Raw genomic sequence first — 20,089 nt, forward strand, 5'->3', positions numbered from 1 at the left:
TTACGGCAAGGATAGAGCCCAGAGGTAAACACAGTGTAGAATTTATCCTTTATTACAGGTGTAACCCTATCATTTTACTGCAAACGCTCGGTTGATTTCACTGCCTTAATTCAGACGGGTGTGGGACATGGGAAATCTGCTTTCTGGATGCAAGTATGAAGGAGCAAGTGAGTTTAAATTTAACGTCGCATCGGCATTATTTCAGCCAGATAGTGACTGTGAATAAATTTTACCAATTTCATTTATTCGCTGAGTAGATATATCATAATAACGGTGGAGTACGCCAGACATTGAACTGCATACATTGTATCCATGCCGGTAGTCTGTCTCATAGACCCTGATACAAATATATATTAAATACAGCACATGCAAGTCTATCATGTTTGGCAAGTCTAGATTACTGCAGTATCAGTATCTGAAAATGAAAAGAGTCACTGGGCTCCCTTTTTTATATTTTTATTAAGATAACTGAACAACTGTTTTCTTCTGTATGATATATTCATTTCAGAGACTAGATGTTAGTCTACCATGCCGGGTCTTCGGGACTTTAAATCGACACTGACATTTTGATATTCCTTCTGAAATATGACATACCCACCAAACAAACATCTAAAACAAGCGGTAAATTGCTCTCGCGATATGGAATTGAACTTCCGAAAGGTACATGGAGTGTTCATCTTCACATAGTGGGTTGAATGCTGTACGCTGACAGGGCCAATGTTACATTATTTGTAAGGACAGCGCATTGAAATGTCCAAAGGGAGAGAACTCTTGACAAGGTGTGCGAATAAGACAAGTGAAGCGCTAGTAAAATATAACATTGTCATTTCTATGGGAGCGTTGGACGACTTCGACAAAGTCGCGATACTTCGTTTCTGTGTGAAATCACTATAAAATGTGAGTGGTTGTGAGTAAAACACCATTTTTGAACAGTATCCCATTTATATCACGGCATGTCAGCTTGATGTGAGAGGAAAACCTGGAATGAAGCAGGTCTTGGACGTTTAACACTTTGGTGAATCCAATAGCTTTTGGTTTGTTTGTTTGTTGTTTAACGCCGCACTCAGCAACATTCCAGCTATATGACGGCGGTCATATTAAATATTCGAGTCTGGACCAGACAATCCAGTGATTGACACCATAAGCATCGATCTACGTAATTGGGACACAATGAAATGCATCAACCAAGTCAGCGAGCCTGACCACCCGATCCCGTTAGTCGCCTCTTACGACAAGCATAGTCACCTTTTCACGGCAAGTATGGGTTGCTGAAGACCTATTCTAACTCGGATCTTCACGGGTCGAATCCATTAAGCGCGATATGGCGCTGACAAACCTAGAAACATGACCGAATCATGAATTCTGATCCAACACCACACGTTCCTGGTACCTCAAAGGGACGCAACTCTGTACAACAAATGGCGGCCACAATGATCCTCCGGTTTGGAATAAGTCCCAAGAAGCACGTGCTTGTTCAAACATTGTAACCATCCGATCCCTGAAAGTCGGCTCTAACAACAGCCATGGGGTACTGGATACTGGATACTGGGTACTGGATACTGGATACTGGTCCGGTATCGTCACCTGGTGGCAGCATTTCGTTAGGATTCCTCTTGAAACTAAGCCTGGCTCTTTGGTTATGCTGCGCCTACGCTACACTGAGCGTCAGCGCAGCATACCCAGGGAACCAGGCTTGAAACTGAAACTGATTGCATTACAATCTAATTAAAATCATTGTTTTACTCCGATACAATACTTTTGACATCTTCATAGGATATTGGAGGTCGCGTAAGTTATCTTTGACCGCCTAATCAAAATGAACGTTCTGCGGATTCTTGAGCCAATCAGAGGTCAGCTTTCTCAATCGGCAGGGCCTCATTTCTTGCCATTTCATTTCGGAAATTTTGATCTTCGCGAAAGAAAACCAACACAGATCTCAAATATACATTGGGTGTAGAAGCCATGGCGCTCAGAAACGACAGGCTGTACAAAATAACCACAACAATATGATACCGCAATTATAAATGAAGGAAAGTAATTCAGGAAATAAATGCATCGTCAATTTGTTCAAAGTGTATTTTATCTTTGTATTTGACATGAACTGTTTTGTATACATGGTTAATTTCAACAAATTCGATTCACCTTCATTCTTCGCCGGTTTTTAGGTCCTCTCTGAGACCGAGTGGTTTTAACCTATGGGTGCGTACAAAATGTCCTAACGGGACTGATTTTAATTTTGCACTGAGCTCAAAACATTTGTCAACATCGTTATTATTTCGGTACCTAGGTGCAGTTGGATATTGGTGCGCCGCATCACTCTTTTCACGTTGGTGAAACGTCTGATATCATGCAAGCTGGCTTGTATGGTTTATTGCAGAATAAGGATTCAAGAGTTAGCTCCCTTGCATCGCAAAGACATATGGGCTTCCATCTGGTGGTAGAGCAATGGTTCATCATTAACGGTTCTTTGTATATATCCACATTTGGTGTTCAAACTGTCTTGGTCTGCAAGCGTTTTTAAAATTAACGATTGCTTTTGTGACGGGTGGTGTCCATGGTAACGCAATCACGTTTCAGTGAGTCGTTACAGATATAAAGGGTCTTCCCGCAGTAGACTTGTTTTTATGGTATAGCCAATACTGAACCTACCTGACGTCTTATTGTGATGTACCGAAATGATTGATCGGAATTTGATGATTGTTGTCGGATGATGCAGAATAATTGGGGTCGTTTTGTTGATCTGCCTGTAATTTACTGGAGATAGAGCGGGTTTTATACGAAGACTTTTCGGTATGATCATAGTTATACATGAGTTGTGAGTGAGTTAGGTTTAACGTCGTTTTGAAAGTAGTTAACTTTTTACAGCGTGTCAGCTAAGTACGGGACGATGTAAGCCTATGGATCAAGCTTTCGTTCGTCACGCCGAAGGTCCGGGTTTGATTTCCACATGCAAATTCTGTGTCTCCACTCTCTGATGTATCTGTCACCACTGTCTGATGAATGCGTCCGATTTCTGTTTGTGTGTTTGCACTGTCTGATGTGTGTCTGCACTGTCTGATGTGTGTCTCCACTGTCTGATAAATCTGTCTGCCCTGTCTGGTGTATGCGTCCGATTTCTGTTTGTGTGTTTGCGCTGTCTGATGTGTGTCTCCACTGTCTGATAAATCTGTCTGCACTGTCTGATGTATGCGTCTGATTTCTGTTTGTGTGTTTGCAGTGTCTAATGTGTGTCTGCACTGTCTGATGTGTGTCTGCACTGTCTGATATATCTGTCTACACTGCCTGATAAATCTGTCTGCACTGTCTGGTGTATGCGTCCGATTTCTGTTTGTGTGTTTGCACTGTCTGACGTGTGTCTGCACTGTCTGGTGTGTGTCTCCACTGTCTGATGTGTGTCTGCACTGTCCCATGTGTCGGCACTGTCTCATGTGTCTGCACTGTCTGATGTGTGTCTGCACTGTCTATATCCGTGTACACTATCATGACGTTTAAGTGAGTGCATCATACACAGTCAATCTGATTGACAACAGACTACACAACTCTCAGTTAATATTGTATATAGTTTACTCCAAAATAACACTTTATAAACAATACATGGTATATAGATCAGATTTATATACATTGATGTTGATACAAGCATTGTCAAACATCTACCTAGGAACCGCGAGACACATCTACACACTTGCACAGCTGTTGTTATGATCATTTGATCGTCGATGTCTCATCATGTTTGTCAAATTAGGAAATTCTATTCATTTACTTTCTGAACAGGCATAGGCAATCAACGTGAGCAGCTAAATCACCTACCCTATCTAAAAATAGCTAGCAAAGTCAATACAAGATATAAGGGAATAATACTAAAATATAAATCAACGTCATCAATAAAAAAATGATATTCCATTAGACGATGAGATTCGGCTTCCGTAGCACAATTAAAAAAATATCGAAGCTAACAAGAGCCGGAAAAAGATTTATTTCTTTGACATGACCTGAGCGTTCTTGGTCGGGCATTATGAACGTACTGACCCGTCGGAGGTCAAAGGTTACTGCTGACTTCAAATATGATTTAACATGCGATACAGCAAAGCTGCAAACTTAATTCGATTAAAGCAGACGGGCCCAGCTTGATAAAACATGATGATAGATGCTTTTAAATACGAATGTGACGAGCCTCTTTAAAAAACCTCATAACTTTCGATCGGTCGGTCATAAAATTTACCGTTTCCCAGACAGACATACCAAGGAGGTCGTCCGCTAGAGCAGGTTAAAAAATACCAGAATAGATTTTCCAACAAACGACCTTTTTCTTCCGTTTCGTTAATATGATATTGACGGAAAGGATGGTAAATTTCGATTTTCCCTGCATAGCAGTATAATATGAAAATAAACAATGTACCCTAGCGCCAAATATGTTATTATAATAGTTTTAGAACTAGGGCGCTGTTTATCTTTAACTAGATTATATCAATTCTCATCGTAAGTTAATGATTTACTGTTATATTAAGATATTCCCTTTGGTAGGAATGTTGCTTCCTGCGAATACTGGCGTTTTGTGACTGGATGAAGCTTCTTTCATATTACTTCCGTCAATCTGTCACGGCATGACAGATTGACCTTATTAGTGACGTGACAGATTAACAAGTTATATGAAAGAATCGGGTGTTTTCTAACTTCTTTCGAGTAGTATATAATGTACGTACTTGGCTGTAGGTGTAAGGTGTTTATTAAACTATAACCTGAACATGGTCTGGAACACTTTGTTGTTGTATGAGTGAGTTTGGTTAAGCGCCGCTTTGTATTTAAAAGTATTAAAGTTATATCGCGGTGTGTCAGGGTGATGCGGGAGAGCATCTCGAAGTGATGCAGTCTTAGACGTCTACCACATTGATGAAACCCACGAGCACGGGTATAGCTAGCGCTCACAACCCAATGATCATGAACAGGGACAAATCTTGGATTCGAACCCCCGATGAGTTGCGACGCTTATGACCACTGTTCTTCCCGTGCCCCCCTCCCGATTTTATCGAACTCAAGGGGGACTGAAAATAAAATTTACAAGAGCCCCGTCCGCACCCTACCCCAGACAAACATAATAGAATTAGGCACATCGCATTATGAAATATTCATTTCATGTCTGTTTCGGAAATACATGTTTAAATATTGTTAAAAAACCCAAATTGGTCTGAGTCCGAGCTACTAAATGTCTGAATGGTGACAATAAAGATATCATTTGAATAAAAAATTAAATCCAGGTTATTGACGATCGCGACTGCAAATGTGAACAAACATAATCAAATTGAAATTATTAAGCAACTAAATGTGAACTTCTGGTTGTGGCTCAACACGAACTGGATCTTTCATTTATCAATGTGCCCCACAGACATTAGTTTTGGCACATTATCAAGATATTGATAAGACTTACATTCCAAGGAAACGTCATAAAACAACCTCGATCATAATCGTCTTGGCTATTACCATTGCAAATGTCCATCACAACTTTACCAACTGGAAGATGTTGTTCAAAGCTGTCCAGTATTTCACATTCTCTTTGTTATCTGCATCCACGTCTCACTCTCAATTTTCAATCGTTGATCGTCAGAAGTCATAATTGTTTCAGTTTCCTAAATCACTTGAGGCGCACTACTTTTTGTATGATGGTGATTGACTTAAACGGACATCATTTAATTTCAGACAACCTCGCATTTATGAAGATGAGACAAGGAGTAGCTTTACAACATCACAATATCGTAATGATTGATGTATCTGAACACTTTTGAACTGGCAGACAAATAACACGTATAACTTTAGACTGAATGGCATTTAGAGTGAGTGAGTGAGTGAGTTGGGTTTAACGCCGCTTTTAACAGTATTCCAGTTTTTTTCGCGGCGTGTCAGCTTAATGTGGGAGGAAAGCCCGAAGTGATGCAGGTCTCAGACGTTTACCACTTCGGTGAAACCCATGAGCACGGGTATTGTGCTGACAAACCTAGAAACATAATCGGGGTGAACCGGGATTCGAACCCACAATCATAGGTTTCTGGCGTGCCCAAGGGACGCAACTCTGCACAGCGAATCGCGGCGCCTTAGACGACTGGGCCACCCTGCCCCCCGAATGGCGTTTAGAGTGGACCAGACAGTCTAGTGATTGACATGAGCACCGATCTACCGAATTCGGATATGATGACAAGTATCAGCCACGTCAGTCGTCACTTACGACGAGCAAGGGTTGTTGAAGCCATACTTTAACCCGGATCTTCAAGTGGCTCTGTGGGCGCATTGATGGCTCTGTGATTCGGTATACAGAGTTACTTCCCTTAGCCGTCCTGGAATCCGATCATTGTGTAATACTTGTTTTATATTGATGTCAACCGATTGCGCTGAAACGACGTGATACAACCGAGATAGTGTTCAAAGCGTAACTGATTTAGTCACTGACGTATGTCGACACTCTGTATATGGTGGTTACAATGATAGTTCGCGTGGTTCTGGTATAGGTGAAAATGTTGTCGTTCGTACATGCATATGGTTCATATTTACAATGATAACAATATGACTAGATACAAATAATAATGAAAATACTGATGTCGGGAACATTCAAGTGTTGCACCATCGAGCATATATTCTGGCAAGAGTTTTGTTCCGATTAGGTTAGGAACGCACCTTTTAAATACTGGGGGAGGGGTATGTGTGTGTGTGTGTGTGTGTGTGTGTGTGTGTGTGTGTGTGTTTAGGCTATATGTTCCATCGCTGCTACAAAACACGCATTTTTTGTGTGTATGGAGTCGAACAATTTCTCTTTTTTTCACAAAACATTGTGGTTCAATACATCCAGCAGCTTCCTTTAAACTTTATCGTCTGATAAAAATTGAAAAACAATCCCGCCCCCAAAGATTATGAAATGGTGGGTCTGTTAACCTCATCAACGCACAGCGACATCCCATATAAATCGTTCGGATTAACATTTTTCGGGATCAAACAACTCATTGTTATGGAGCATTGTCCTAAGTGCGTAAACGTTCATAACAGTGGAATACAGGGGGTCTGGATTAAAGAGGTTTCACTTTCTTCAGTTCTGATCAACAAACCTAGGGCAATAGGATTTCACAAATTCTTCAAAGTCATTGGCAGCACTGTGTTCCGAGAGATGTCTCCAAACGGATCTATATAACTTTCAACTTAAAATTAAACCTGGCTTTATTTGAAAATCAACACTAATACCTAAACCGTTTCTACGTGGGTTTGTAATTCTTCTTCCTGTGTGACTTCTGCGCAATTGTATGCGCATCAGTCAAGCTCAGGCTGACGGGGAGACACTTCCTGTTTTGTATTTTAACGCTTTATATTCTCAAAAAGCTACACCCAAATGACTTATAATGTCACCTCGTTTATATGGCGTAATTTTTTATCAGTACACATTAAGCGATGGCGCCAAACATGTTGGTCTTGGTATCGTGGCAGTGTCGGCTGAGAATACTGCAAGAAATGAACCTTGTACCGATAGCAGCCAAACTTGATTAAACTGGTTCGAGAAATGAAATAATAAACCAATCTGCAGCAATTTCAAGAACCCTTGGGGGACAAATTCTGTTGTGAATGAATAACGCTTACCTTTTGCATGTCTTATGCGTTGAGACGTCTTGGGATTCTGTTTAAAGCTTGAAATGTCATTTTCAGGTTCTTGCTGGAAAGTCTAGTGAAATAAGACTGTTGAGTTTCGAATACATTTAAGCACTTTGACTACTTGTAATTTATATGTTCATAAACTTTAATTGAAATGTACTTCTTTCCTGGTGAGTGGAAAATTATAATTCGTAGGTTGTGGGTTTTACTGGTAAATCAACAGAGCAGACAGTAAATTGTTTTCAGACAAAGGGGAGCACCTTCTTGCTCCGTCTTGTGTTCACCAACACGTTACACAAAAATCTCGTTGTTCAGTGTCTCTGTGATATGTTCTGACAGCTCAACAATAGAATTGCAATCTGGGTAAAAGTCCGATACATGGTACAAGACGTGTAAGGTCTTGGGAAAAACCAGTGCAACACGTCATACGTGAAATTGTATCCGGAAGCTTCGCTAGACCCCGTGCAGCGCGTAATACGAGAAATTGTATCCGGAAGCTTCGCTAGACCCCGTGCAGCGCGTGATACAAGACATGTATCCAGAAGCTTCGCTAGACCCCCTGCAGCGCGTAATACGAGAAATTGTATCCGGAAGCTTCGCTAGACCCCGTGCAGCGCGTAATATGAGAAATTGTATCCGCAAGCTTCGCTAGACCCCGTGCAGCACGTGATACAAGACATGTATCCAGAAGCCTTGCTAGACCCCGTGTAGCACGTGATACAAGACATGTATCCAGAAGCTTCGCTAGACCCCGTGCAGCACGTGATGCAAGACATTATCCGGAAGCTTCGCTAGACCCTGTGCAGCACGTGATGCAAGACATTATCCGGAAGCTTCGCTAGACCCTGTGCAGCACGTGATGCAAGACATGAATCCGGAGCTTCGCTAGACCACGTGCAGCACGTGATGCAAGACATGTATCCGGAAGCTTCGCTAGACCCCGTACAGCACGTGATGCAAGACATGAATCCGGAAGCTTGGCTAAAACCCGTGCAGCACGTGATACAAGAAATGAATCCGAAACCTTGGCTTTTAAAAGCTTTTACGCCGCTTTTAGTAATATTCCAGCAATATCACGGAAGGGGACACCAGAAATGGGCTTCACGCATTGTACCCATGTCGGGAGTCGAACCCGGGTCTTCGGCGTGATGAGCGAACGCTTTAACCACTAGGCTACACGAGTGCCCTCATTGGAATGAACATTGGTACATTCTGACCTTAATTTTTGTAGATGACAGACACATTGTGTTGGATAGGAAATCGAAAAAAATAACACCAAACCAAACCTTTTTTCTTCATAAAAAGCCACAAGACACAAGCATTTTTATGTGGCTTTATACTAAAAAAGCATTGCATATATTGCAGAAACGTACGAATAATATAACGTATGCACGTATAATATATCGAACGACAATTACATTCAACCACCAGTGTCAAATATTCTGCAAGGCGGTATTGTGATCTATTTGAGATTCCGTTTGAATTATACCCTATCGTACATAATACTTTTACATTATATCGCCTCGCCAGAGTTTGATACTCGTTTGAGATAGTAGCACCACACAAAATAAAAATGAAAAACACTGATAACTGTTAACCATGCCCTACAGGAATCGTGTAGCTCACAGCACAAATAACGGCGTGTCTCCCATCTGCGGTATTGCTTCTATTCACGATAGCGTTAAAAAACCGTTTTTATAATATTTCCGGCCTAGACTTCATAGTATTGTTTGTTGAGGCTGAGTCCGCAATTTTGAGACTGAAACATAAATGCATTTGCACCAAAGCGAACGGTTTAAAATCCCCGAAGACCGGGGTCTGTTCAGTATCACAATTACTGAACATTTACATTGTGGCTTCCTTGTGTTTCGAAGTTATGTTCATAAAATTGAGGATTTATACACTTATCTTCGCAGTGAAGTTTGTTAATTGTAAATAAATTAGGGAAAGCAGACACTGTAGTAGGTGTAAATGTATAGCGGCAGCGAGTGGGTTAAATTTAGAGTTACTACCCGTGGTTGTTTACAAACAAGACAGGCTTCATCGTTCGAGAAGTCTCGGGATGGACAGCCCAAGAAGCCTTGCTGTTCACGCCAGTTGCACGAGGGCGATTTCAGGCCTTTTTTGGCCTGACGTGCGTGTAATCTACTTACCAAGTGCGGAAGGGATACGTATAAACACCGATTTCTAGGTTAATCTCTGCATTTCAATTTGGATATCACCTCGAAACATGTTCTAAAGCAAAACTTCAATGTAATTCTAATAAAGTGAAACCTCGTTAATCCGTACGTAAACCGTTCCAAGGAAATTTTCCGGATTACGTCATTTGCGGTTTAAGTAGTCATGGGTATGAAGTTCCTTTGTGTGTATAAATGCATCCCTAAAAAGATCGTCCAGCAGGTGGGCTTTTCTCATTAACGGTGTCCGCACTAACAATGTGTCATAGTATCGTATACGTGGACTTTATCGGGTACTTAGCGTTGACTAGTTATTCAGATGAGGCACACGGTGCAATGCGTAGCATGCAACATTCCATCTCACACAACCTCACATTATGCCATTATTGTATATATGCAAACAGACCACCATCATATCTTCACAACGTTAAACAGAACCTGGGCTTGGCAGATCCATACGGTCCTGTCCGTCGTCATAACTGTAATCCACACGAATCTCACAAGCGGTCTCACAAATCGTCACTCCATCCATTTAGGGCAGAAAAACGAATATTAAACTCCATCCCTGAATCGCGATTCTTATCATAAGGCCCTGACGTCGGTTTAAATCCTACGACTTCTTCGTCGAAAAGATTGTCATATGTAGGATCAATATCATCCACATTCGTTTCTTTAACGTTATTGGCAGGTTTCTTAGGTTTCCGCACAATTGCATAATCATCGTCATTAATGGTATAATGTTCCACGCCATTGGGAACAGACAGAGTCCCGTTCTGTAAAACTAGTGGTTGTTCCTCCGGTGCGCTTCCGCTCCCCTTCTTCGCCTTCTCGTTGGAGGCTCTGTTCGAGCGGATGGGTATGTCGTCGCTTGTAAGACTTGTATAAGAGGCGTACTGGTTGTACCCGTCGTTGAACTCGTCATCTTTGGAATCCCTGAAGCTGGAGAAACGTCCGGTGAGGTGACTGGCCCGCTTCTGGCCGTCCGTGGGGGACAGGTTGTGGACGGTGGCGACGGTGTGTTTGCCCTCGTCAGTTTGAGATCCAGGAGTGTGGATTTCCGTCACCTCCGAGGGGTTCGAGTTCTCGGCGATACTGTTATGTCGAACACCTTCAATTTGTGTCGTGTCATCATTTTTCCACAAGGCTATCTTTTCGCTCGATTCAACCTTGTATTGACCTTTCTGGGCTATTCCACGATAACTGCAAGAAAATATGAACATTGTGAATACATACGTTCCGTAAAGTAGGTTATGCAATAAAGAGTGATCTCCCTTGAGTAACGGGAGAAATGTGTTAATTTCCGCTTTTTTCCTGTTTTGTGGACAAACGGGTCTTAAATTTCTTGGACATTTCTCAACATGACAAAAGTATTGCCCCCTACTAGCTTTATCATTTTAATATTTATCATGCCCCATATTATTCTATCATTCTACAAGGGTATCGCAACTTGCTGTGTAAAATTGCGTCCCTTCGCTGCCAGGGTCGTCTGTCAGCGCTAGCGAATACCAGATCCCCCCCTTCCTATGTCGGCCCGCTAGCAACAATTTGCTGAGTTCAAGCCCGTGTAGCGCCGTAATTTCCGGTCACCATTTTCTTGTTTACCTCAGCGGCGCAGCGTAGAGCTGACATTTGATGGATGTTAAAATGATTAAAATAAATACGAGGTAAGGTGACCACAGATAAACACGATTGCGTAGCCAATGCTTTGTTTAGCAGGTGCCAAATAAGTAAAATTCATATGTCATGTTATATCGAGCTGTGATCCGAACCAAGTGCGAAAATCTTGAATAAGGACAAAGATGGCGGGTGTCACTCCTTGTCTATATGTATATAGGGGTGTGAATATACGAATATATTATACTATACACGCGATCATAGAGTTCCTGTGTCTCAGACGTTGCAAGTTTCTGTGAAAAGTTGCGTCCCTTGGTCATGCCAATATCCTTTGATCGTTGTTCGCAGAATCCTACTTCGCCCCGATAATGTTTAGATAAATTTGTCGCGGGTTTTACCGTTTCCATCTATAATACCTGCATCACTCCGGGGTTTCCTCCCACATGAAACCGACATGCCGTGATTTAACAGTTCAAAGCGGCGTAAAACTCACTCACTCGATTAGCCAATCTATTATCCCCATTAAATTATGATTAATATACACCATAATAGAATGGAGATTGAATATAGTTAATCTAGGCGCGTTCAACTAAACTCGCGCACTTATTCAATCTGAAACCAAGCTAAGACACAAACGTTCAAATCCGCAGAAAAAAAGTAATAGAACATGACCAAAAAAGAAGCTCCGATTGCCCGCCTCACTCTAAGCACTTCCATGGCCATTCGGAGTCTGGTAATGACCACCTCGGTATGTTTCTCCGACTCGACTCGACCTTAATTATCCGAGTCCCATGTGGTTGGTTATTCCGGAGTGCGCTCGCCTACATCTAAAGTACGTCTCTATCCCCAGCCCTACCACCTACCTCATCATCACCAGCTCCCTATAGAGCGCCCCCTATTGTACATTACCTTGCCCTCGAGTCCCTGGACACCGAGGGTCCAGACGTTGCCACACCTGCCTCCCCGACTCAACCTTACACCACAAGTGACCAATGAGCCTTGTAGCAAGGATAATGACGTCTTCTCAGACTATTTGAGCTGTGATTTAAACATATATCTTAGCCTTATCCACCATCAGGGCATATGCATTAGGCTACGGGCCTTTGGGGATGTATATTCATAACCTTTGTCAATAAGACGGTCTTGACTTGACTGGTTATTGGGCAAAGAGACGCAAACTCTGAACGGTGAGACGGTAAGTCTCAAGAGACGGCGGTTCCTGCAGAGCAGACATCTATAAGACAGTTCTAATGATAAGCTTCGGGCTTGAGGATGGTAAATACACAGACGGATCATGAGATGCTATACTATTTTGATAATATGAAGCAATTCATTCAGTCATCTATTAGAGAAATGGATCGCTTTGGTCATGTATCTGAAAGGAAGGGATTGACATTCTTTGGAGATGCGATGTCAGCGACGTTCGTAATATCGTTCCACCAATACAGAACTCTCATCTGTACATGAACGGTGATTTCAGGCGGTAGGTCAGTCGATGCTGGTGATACTGAAGCTCCACTCAAACGTTTATTTATTGTGGTAGGAAAGGCAACTTGTTCCTGTGATGACATATCGAATGATTATTTATGAATCTCAGACCGCGGACATGCTCCATAGTCAGAGCCCGTGAAGATCCGGGTTAGAATAGGTCTTCAGCAACCCATGCTTGCCGTAAAAGGAGACTATATGATGCTTGTCGTAAGAGGCGACTAACGGGATCGGTGGTCAGGCTCGCTGACTTGGTTGATGTATGTCATTGATCCCAATTGCGTGGATCGATGGTCATGATGTAAATCACTGGATTGTCTGGTCCAGATTCGATTATTACAGACCGCCGTCATATGCTGGAATATTGCTGAGTGCGGCGTTGAACAACAAACCATCAAACAAACAAACAGAGCGTTCAGAGCATTGTCAGTGGGATAGTGTTGGTTGCATGGTGATGAAAAGCGAAACATAATACTTGTGTTTTAATGAAATACAGACGCATCGACTCGTACCCCCGCTATCCAGGCCTGATAGTCTGATTCCCCCATCCCTCCCCACCACTGAAGTGTTGAAGTTAATTTTATTATTAAAAACTCGACCCCTAACAATGCGGAGAGAGTTGCGCGAGTCTTTGAATTACTTATATGTACCTAGACACATAGACACATTCTATTTATATATATAGAAATTTAAGGCATTCAAGGAGTAAACAAGGACAGGCATGAGTGAGTGAGTGAGTGAGTGAGTGAGTTGGGTTTAACGCCGCTTTTAACAGTACTCCAGTTATATCACGGTGTGTCAGTTAAATGTCGGAGGAAAGCCCGAAGTGATGCAGGTCTTAGACGTTTTACGGCATTCAAGGAGTAAACAAGGACAGGCATGAGTGAGTGAGTGAGTGAGTGAGTGAGTTGGGTTTAACGCCGCTTTTAACAGTACTCCAGTTATATCACGGTGTGTCAGTTAAATGTCGGAGGAAAGCCCGAAGTGATGCAGGTCTTAGACGTTTACCACTTCGGTAAAACCTACGAACACGGGTATGGTGCTGACAAACCTAGAAACATAATCGGGGCGAACCGGGATTCGAACCCACAATCAAGGGACGCAACTCTGCACAGCGAATTGCGGCGCCTTAGACGACTGAGCCCCACCCCACCCCACCCCACCCCACCCCCCCCCCCCCCCCCCCCCCCCCCTTTCCCGACTAGAAGACGCAGACACGTGGCTATATAAGTACAATAATCTTGAACTCTCCTCAAAGTGAAACGCTGGTAACACGTGCAGCGTGAAATAGTCTGGATTAACACACGGATTAATGAATAATGCATGGGTACCCGATGAAAGGGCTTAACTTCTAAGCGGTGTAGGATGAAAAACATTATCCCAGATAGTAGGATCCACTCGCCTGACGATGAGCAACCCAGCCACCGCTATAAGGGATATCCACATATCTACACTTGCCAATAAGGAACATTTTAAGGTACTCACCTGATAATGACGAACACCAGAGCGATGAGCAGAGCGAGAATGACAATGCCGAAAAACACGTACAAGATCACAAGCTCTGAAAACAGAAATCAATGTATTAAGCATGGCATGAACTGTTGACGCCATCAGAAGGTCCCTTTAAGATGAGAGTGCCTGTCCTGAGTTTATCGCTGTTTTGAACAAAATTTCAGTTATACTAAGACATGTTGACAGGATCCAGGAAATCAAAGGGCGTAACTGTGCACGACCTTTATGCCACAGATGCTCCTCATCATATAGATGGTGATAGACGACGATGATTATAGAAAAGAAGACCAGAGTTGTCTATCAATCTCAGGGGACACGGGTGGCCCAGTCGTCTAAGGCGCCGCGATTCACTGTGCAGAGTTGCGTCCTTGGGCACGCCAGAAACCTATGATTGGTGGTTCGAATCCCGGCCACATTAAGCTGACACGCCGCGATATAACTGGAGTATTGTTAAAAGCGGCGTAAAACCCAACTCACTCACTCACTATCATTCTCAGGAGGGTGAGCAGTCCCAACGTCCCATGCATTGATTCCAAATTTTGACGGTAGTCAAGTCATATTACATCAAAACATATGCATATAGAATTATAATTGCTTCGCAGCAAATATGTGGATGTTGGCCAAGCTTGAAGGGGTTGAGCAAAATTCTCATTGTGAACACTGGTTGATAAAAAAAGGGGTGTTTGTGGGGCACCCTGCTGGACCCTCGTGCTCCGACGGGCCTGTACTAGACACTACATATCAGCCGTACTCGGGGTGATGGATGAATGTGACATTTATAAACCAGTGAAGTATTGATGAGTCTTCATAATAGGCATGTTGGTGTATCTTCGAATTTTAAACTTAAGTGTTTGAATAGCTGTCAACTGTCGGTTGAAGATTGATCATGTAGACAGCCACTAAACACCTCTTACTCATTATTTGACATTAAACATCCCAAACCGAAACTATTTCGCCAATAAAAAAACCATGACTGGATGCTTCACCGTATAAGTTTCATATCAGTAGGTAGATGAGGCATCACACAGAACCGTTTCATCACTGACTGATTGTCACCAGCCATCGAATCCTATTTCAAATTACTTTTAAATATCTTTCATGCAGATAGCCATTGATTTATGGTTAGTCTCAGCATGCCCGTTTACATGTCACATAAACGCAACGCCGACTCTGATTATTGGATTGATTCGCCAATACGAATAACAGTAGGGCATCGTGGATATACAGGTGGGTTAGAAGCAAATCGATGAGCCAGTGCGTTGGTCTGTACTCCGCGAACATTAAAGTAGAGAAAAACAACCCAGATCAATTTGGATTTATGTGCCATCTTGGAGCACCAGTGACGCAAGAGTCTAAGGCGCGGCAATTTGCAGTGTTGTCTAAGAGTTGCCATCCTTTGACGTCCCAGAATTCTAAGAACGCGGGTTCGAATAATAGATTCGTCCATATCAGTTTTGTCAGTACCATTCCAATGCTTGTGGTTTCATTAGAGAGGAACACTGTTCAGACTTGCATCATTGCTTTCTTCCCATATGAAGCAGACACACAGTGATAAATGTCGCCATTTACAAAATACAACCCTTCAAGATCCGGGGTAGAATAGGTCTTCAGCAACCCATGCTTGCCATAAAAGGTGACTATGCTTGTAACGGGATCGGGTGGTAAGGCTCGCTGACTTATTTGATGCATGTCATCGTGTCTAAATTGCGAAGGTCGATGCTCATGATGTATTGTCATGTATTGTCTGGTCAACACTCGATTACTGTTCAAAGCGGTGTTTAACCTGTTCACTCACTTATCTCATATGCTACATCTTCGGTGTGAGCGTTCGGCTTTTGTTCTCTTATTTTGTAAATGTTTGTTTGTTGTTTAACGCCGCACTCAGCAATATTCCAGCTGTATGACGGCGGTCTGTAAATAATCGAGTGTTGACCAGACAATACATGACAATACATCATGAGCATCGACCCTCGCAATTTAGACACGATGACATGCATCAAATAAGTCAGCGAGCCTTACCACCCGATCCCGTTACAAGCATAGTCACCTTTTATGGCAAGCATGGGTTGCTGAAGACCTATTCTACGCCGGATCTTGAAGGGTTGTATTTTGTAAATGGCGACATTTATCATTGCTATTTCGCAAACATCCAAAATCTAACCCGCATTCGTGACGTATCGTCAAATTGGCAACGATCACGACTTGACTGGGCTCCTGTCTACCTAATCGTGTAGACAGGCGGTTGCCAATTCCTTGTAGGCTGCGATTGGACGAGACTAAACATGGCATTCATTGGCCCTCAGTATCGAATGAAAAAAATCCCGGACTACATGAAGTTTATTTGACAACTAAATGAATATCAGAAGAGGAGTTTGTCACAATGTTTATTCCAAAAGAACTCCGGAGGTGATGGTATGTATCAGCGTTCATTCGTTATTAAGGCCGCGACGCATGCGCAGCTCTCACCGGATATGGTACAGGTTTGTATCTGTTGAAGTGTTTTGGGCCGCTGCCTGTTGGACAAAAGCGCCAAGCTTGCTGCACCAACCAACAGAAACACCACTTTATAGACACGTCTGGCCCCTTTCTGTGTCGACCGCCACCGTGGTCTAGTGGTAGAGCGTCCACTCGGAGAGCGGAAAGTCCGGGGCTCGATCCCTGGCCGCGTCATAACAAAAGGCGTTAAAAGATGGTACTTGTTGATACCCTGGCGCTCGGCATTAAGGGGCTAAAATAAGGACTGGTCGGCTCAGCATACTGTGTCTGAGTGGGGTATTCATGTTAAACTGCGGCATGGTATCTCAGTGGGCTAGCACTATAAATCGGTATCAGTCCGGGCTAGTACAAGCAGCAACATACACACGTGCATGCACGTCGCTATGTAAGTGCAATAATCTTGGACGTTAAACTTCTGCATCGCATGCAGTGCAATAATGTATAATGACTAGGTTTTGTCGCTATACCCGCAAGGGGCGGTCGGGTAGCCTAGTGGTTAAAGCGTTCGCTCGTCACGCCGAGAACCCGGGTTCGAATCCCGACATGTGTGAAGCCCATTTCTAGTGTCCCCCGCCTTGATATTGCTTGAATATTGCGAAAAGCGGCGTAAATCTAAACTCACTCACTCACTCACTATACCCGCAAGCGCAATGAAGTGGAATCCGAATCGCGATTCTTCCCGAAATGGATCATTCGTGACCACTCGTGTCATTCCGGTACGAGCGGATCTCCGAGTGTTGACGAATGAAGATTGATCCGAGTCGCAGTACACCCCGGGAGGGTTTCGAATCGCAGTTATTCGCGGATTTAAATGGGTAATCGCGGATTAGTACCGGCATGTCTCATTTAGCGAATTGAGATGAGCTATTTTAACTTGTAAACACCACTGAAATGCCAACAACTAAAAAGTCTCATTGACTGTGAAACAAAAATACACAAGAAACACTTCGACTGAGTTCGGTGACCAAGAACTTGACACCTGCCAAGACAATACAAACATAATTACCGGCACCGCGAAACATGCCGAGATATTCGGCAAAACAGACCGGATGTTCACTGTCAGTGTCCCCCGGGAAACAAATATCACTAAAATTACACAAAGCTGACCCGATTGTGCAGTACATGGTGATACCATTGGGGTATTATATTAGTAATCTACATACCTAGCGGTTGTCTTTGTTTAACATTCATTAAAAAAATAAAATTCATGCCTGCATGAAGAACATCATCTGATGCTGGTAGGAGTTGATTAGTTTGCTCCTCCTGGGGGCAGAGCATCTTGATTGAGTGAGTGAGTGAGTGAGTGAGTGAAAGGACGTTATACCATAGTCAGTAATATTCCAGGTACATCACGCATACATTTTACGAAAGATATACTGGTTTGTTTGTTTGTTTGTTTCTTGTTTAGCGTCACACCCCAGTTCCAATATTCCAGTTATGTGACGACGGCTGGAAACAAATGGAGGCAAACCAGTGGTTGACATCATGAGCAACTATCCACGCGGGAATACTCACCGTGAGTTCCCATTAGAACCAGTTCTAGCCTAATAAGACAACGTTTGTTTACAGGTAACGCCGTAGTCGAAAACGTTACAGCATGACAACATGGCCGCCTATAACAGTTGAGTCTGGACAAGGCAAACCAGTGATTGACACAATGAGCCGCGAGTATATTGAAACATTATCAACTAAGTCACCGATCTTGACCAGAGATCCATTTAGTCGCCCCTTCGAGAAGCGTCGTTTGCAGGGGAGTAATTCTAACCCCATGGGGGTGTTACAATGTAAGCCCGTCTAGCCTCATCTCCTTTGAACATCTACACAAGGGGATGCTGATGGTAATATATTAGGTTTTAAAACAGACGGGGTGTCCAGTAAGTTGTGTTTTTTTCCTCTGAAGTCATCGTAATGAATTCAAGACACAGACAAGGGGGGATCATGAGGGCATAGGTTTTTCAAATTGAACTTGGCAAACATCTCTAAATTTGACTCAGTATATTCTTTGTTTATCTAGTACGTATCTCGATTTAATTATCTCGAATTTAATCCTCTTTTTTAATAGGAAACTATTTTGAATCTAAAACACATTTCAGGAGCAGAAAATCACTGTCGGGAATTTTATTCATTAACCCTTTGTGGCAAATATCACATTTTATGGAATAGAAACATATTTTCCGTAATATTTACTAAGGGGAAAAAAACCCAACAACTATGTCTCACAGTTGGTTTATCATATGATTCATTTTCATTGGAAAATATCTTAAGTTGGCGATATTATATCCAATACAAGAACTGTACTTGGCAGGTGTCAGTTAACGCCCTTGCCTCGGAAAGTTGACTGTAGCATGAACAAGTGATGGTTAAACAGACATAATCAAATTTAACAACAGTTCTTTCAATTTTCAATCACATAAAAACAAACCCGGGTTTATGGGCCCCTTAGTTCAAAATCACTGTCTCGTTTAAAAACAACAATATTCTTTTGGAAATATAACTATTTGAAATATGAGTCTGGAAAATGAACCCACTGTATAGAATATAACCCATTGCCTCGGATATATACGGAAGCCTTTTAGGGCCATTTGTGTTTTAATTTTTTTATCTTGAAATTTCAAGTTATTATATTGAAACTTCAAGATGATTATCCTAAAATTTCAACTTCTGTGTCTTGAAATTTCAACTTATTATCTCGACATTTCAACGTAGTATCTGGAAATTTCAATTTAATATCTTGAAATTTCAAGATCATTATCTTGAAATTTCAAGTTATGTATCTTGAAAATTCAAGTTAACATCTTGAATACCGAAGCCTTTTACGGAAGCCTTTTAGGTCCATTTGTTTTTTTCTTGAACTTACAAGACGATTATCTTGAAATTTCAACTTAAAATGTATCTTGAAATTTCAACATAACATCTTGCAGTTTCAAGAAAAAAACCAACAAAACAAAAAAACAAAACAAATGGCCCTAAAAGGCTTCCGTAGATGTAAACCCTGTCTTGAATATTATCCCTTATGTCGCATATAAACTCACTGTCTGGAATACCAACAAGCGACTGTCATAAACTACCTGTGGGGGTTGGGTAGCCTAGTGGTTAAAGCGTTCGCTCGTCACGCCGAAGACCCGGGTTCGATTCCCGACATGGGTACAATGTGAGAAGCGCCGTGATATTTAGCGGCGTAA

The 20,089-nt window shown here is 42.4% G+C and overlaps 1 protein-coding gene across 1 annotated transcript in view; it reads right to left on the bottom strand.

Moving 5' to 3' along the window:
• Positions 1-3,567: 3,567 nt before the first annotated feature.
• Positions 3,568-20,089, bottom strand: part of LOC139465017 (uncharacterized) — a 179,300-nt gene continuing 162,778 nt past the window's right edge. Inside the window, exons 8-9 of the mRNA XM_071246684.1 lie at positions 14,385-14,460; positions 3,568-10,997 (exon numbers count right to left, since the gene is read on the bottom strand). Of these exons, the coding sequence (XP_071102785.1) occupies positions 10,307-10,997; positions 14,385-14,460 (767 nt within the window). The 3' untranslated portion in view covers positions 3,568-10,306. The remainder of the gene's footprint in view (positions 10,998-14,384; positions 14,461-20,089) is intronic.

The sequence above is a fragment of the Haliotis cracherodii genome, unplaced genomic scaffold, assembly GCF_022045235.1.
Source record: "Haliotis cracherodii isolate W230 unplaced genomic scaffold, xgHalCrac1.p SCAF_17, whole genome shotgun sequence".
Lineage (NCBI taxonomy): Eukaryota > Metazoa > Mollusca > Gastropoda > Lepetellida > Haliotidae > Haliotis > Haliotis cracherodii.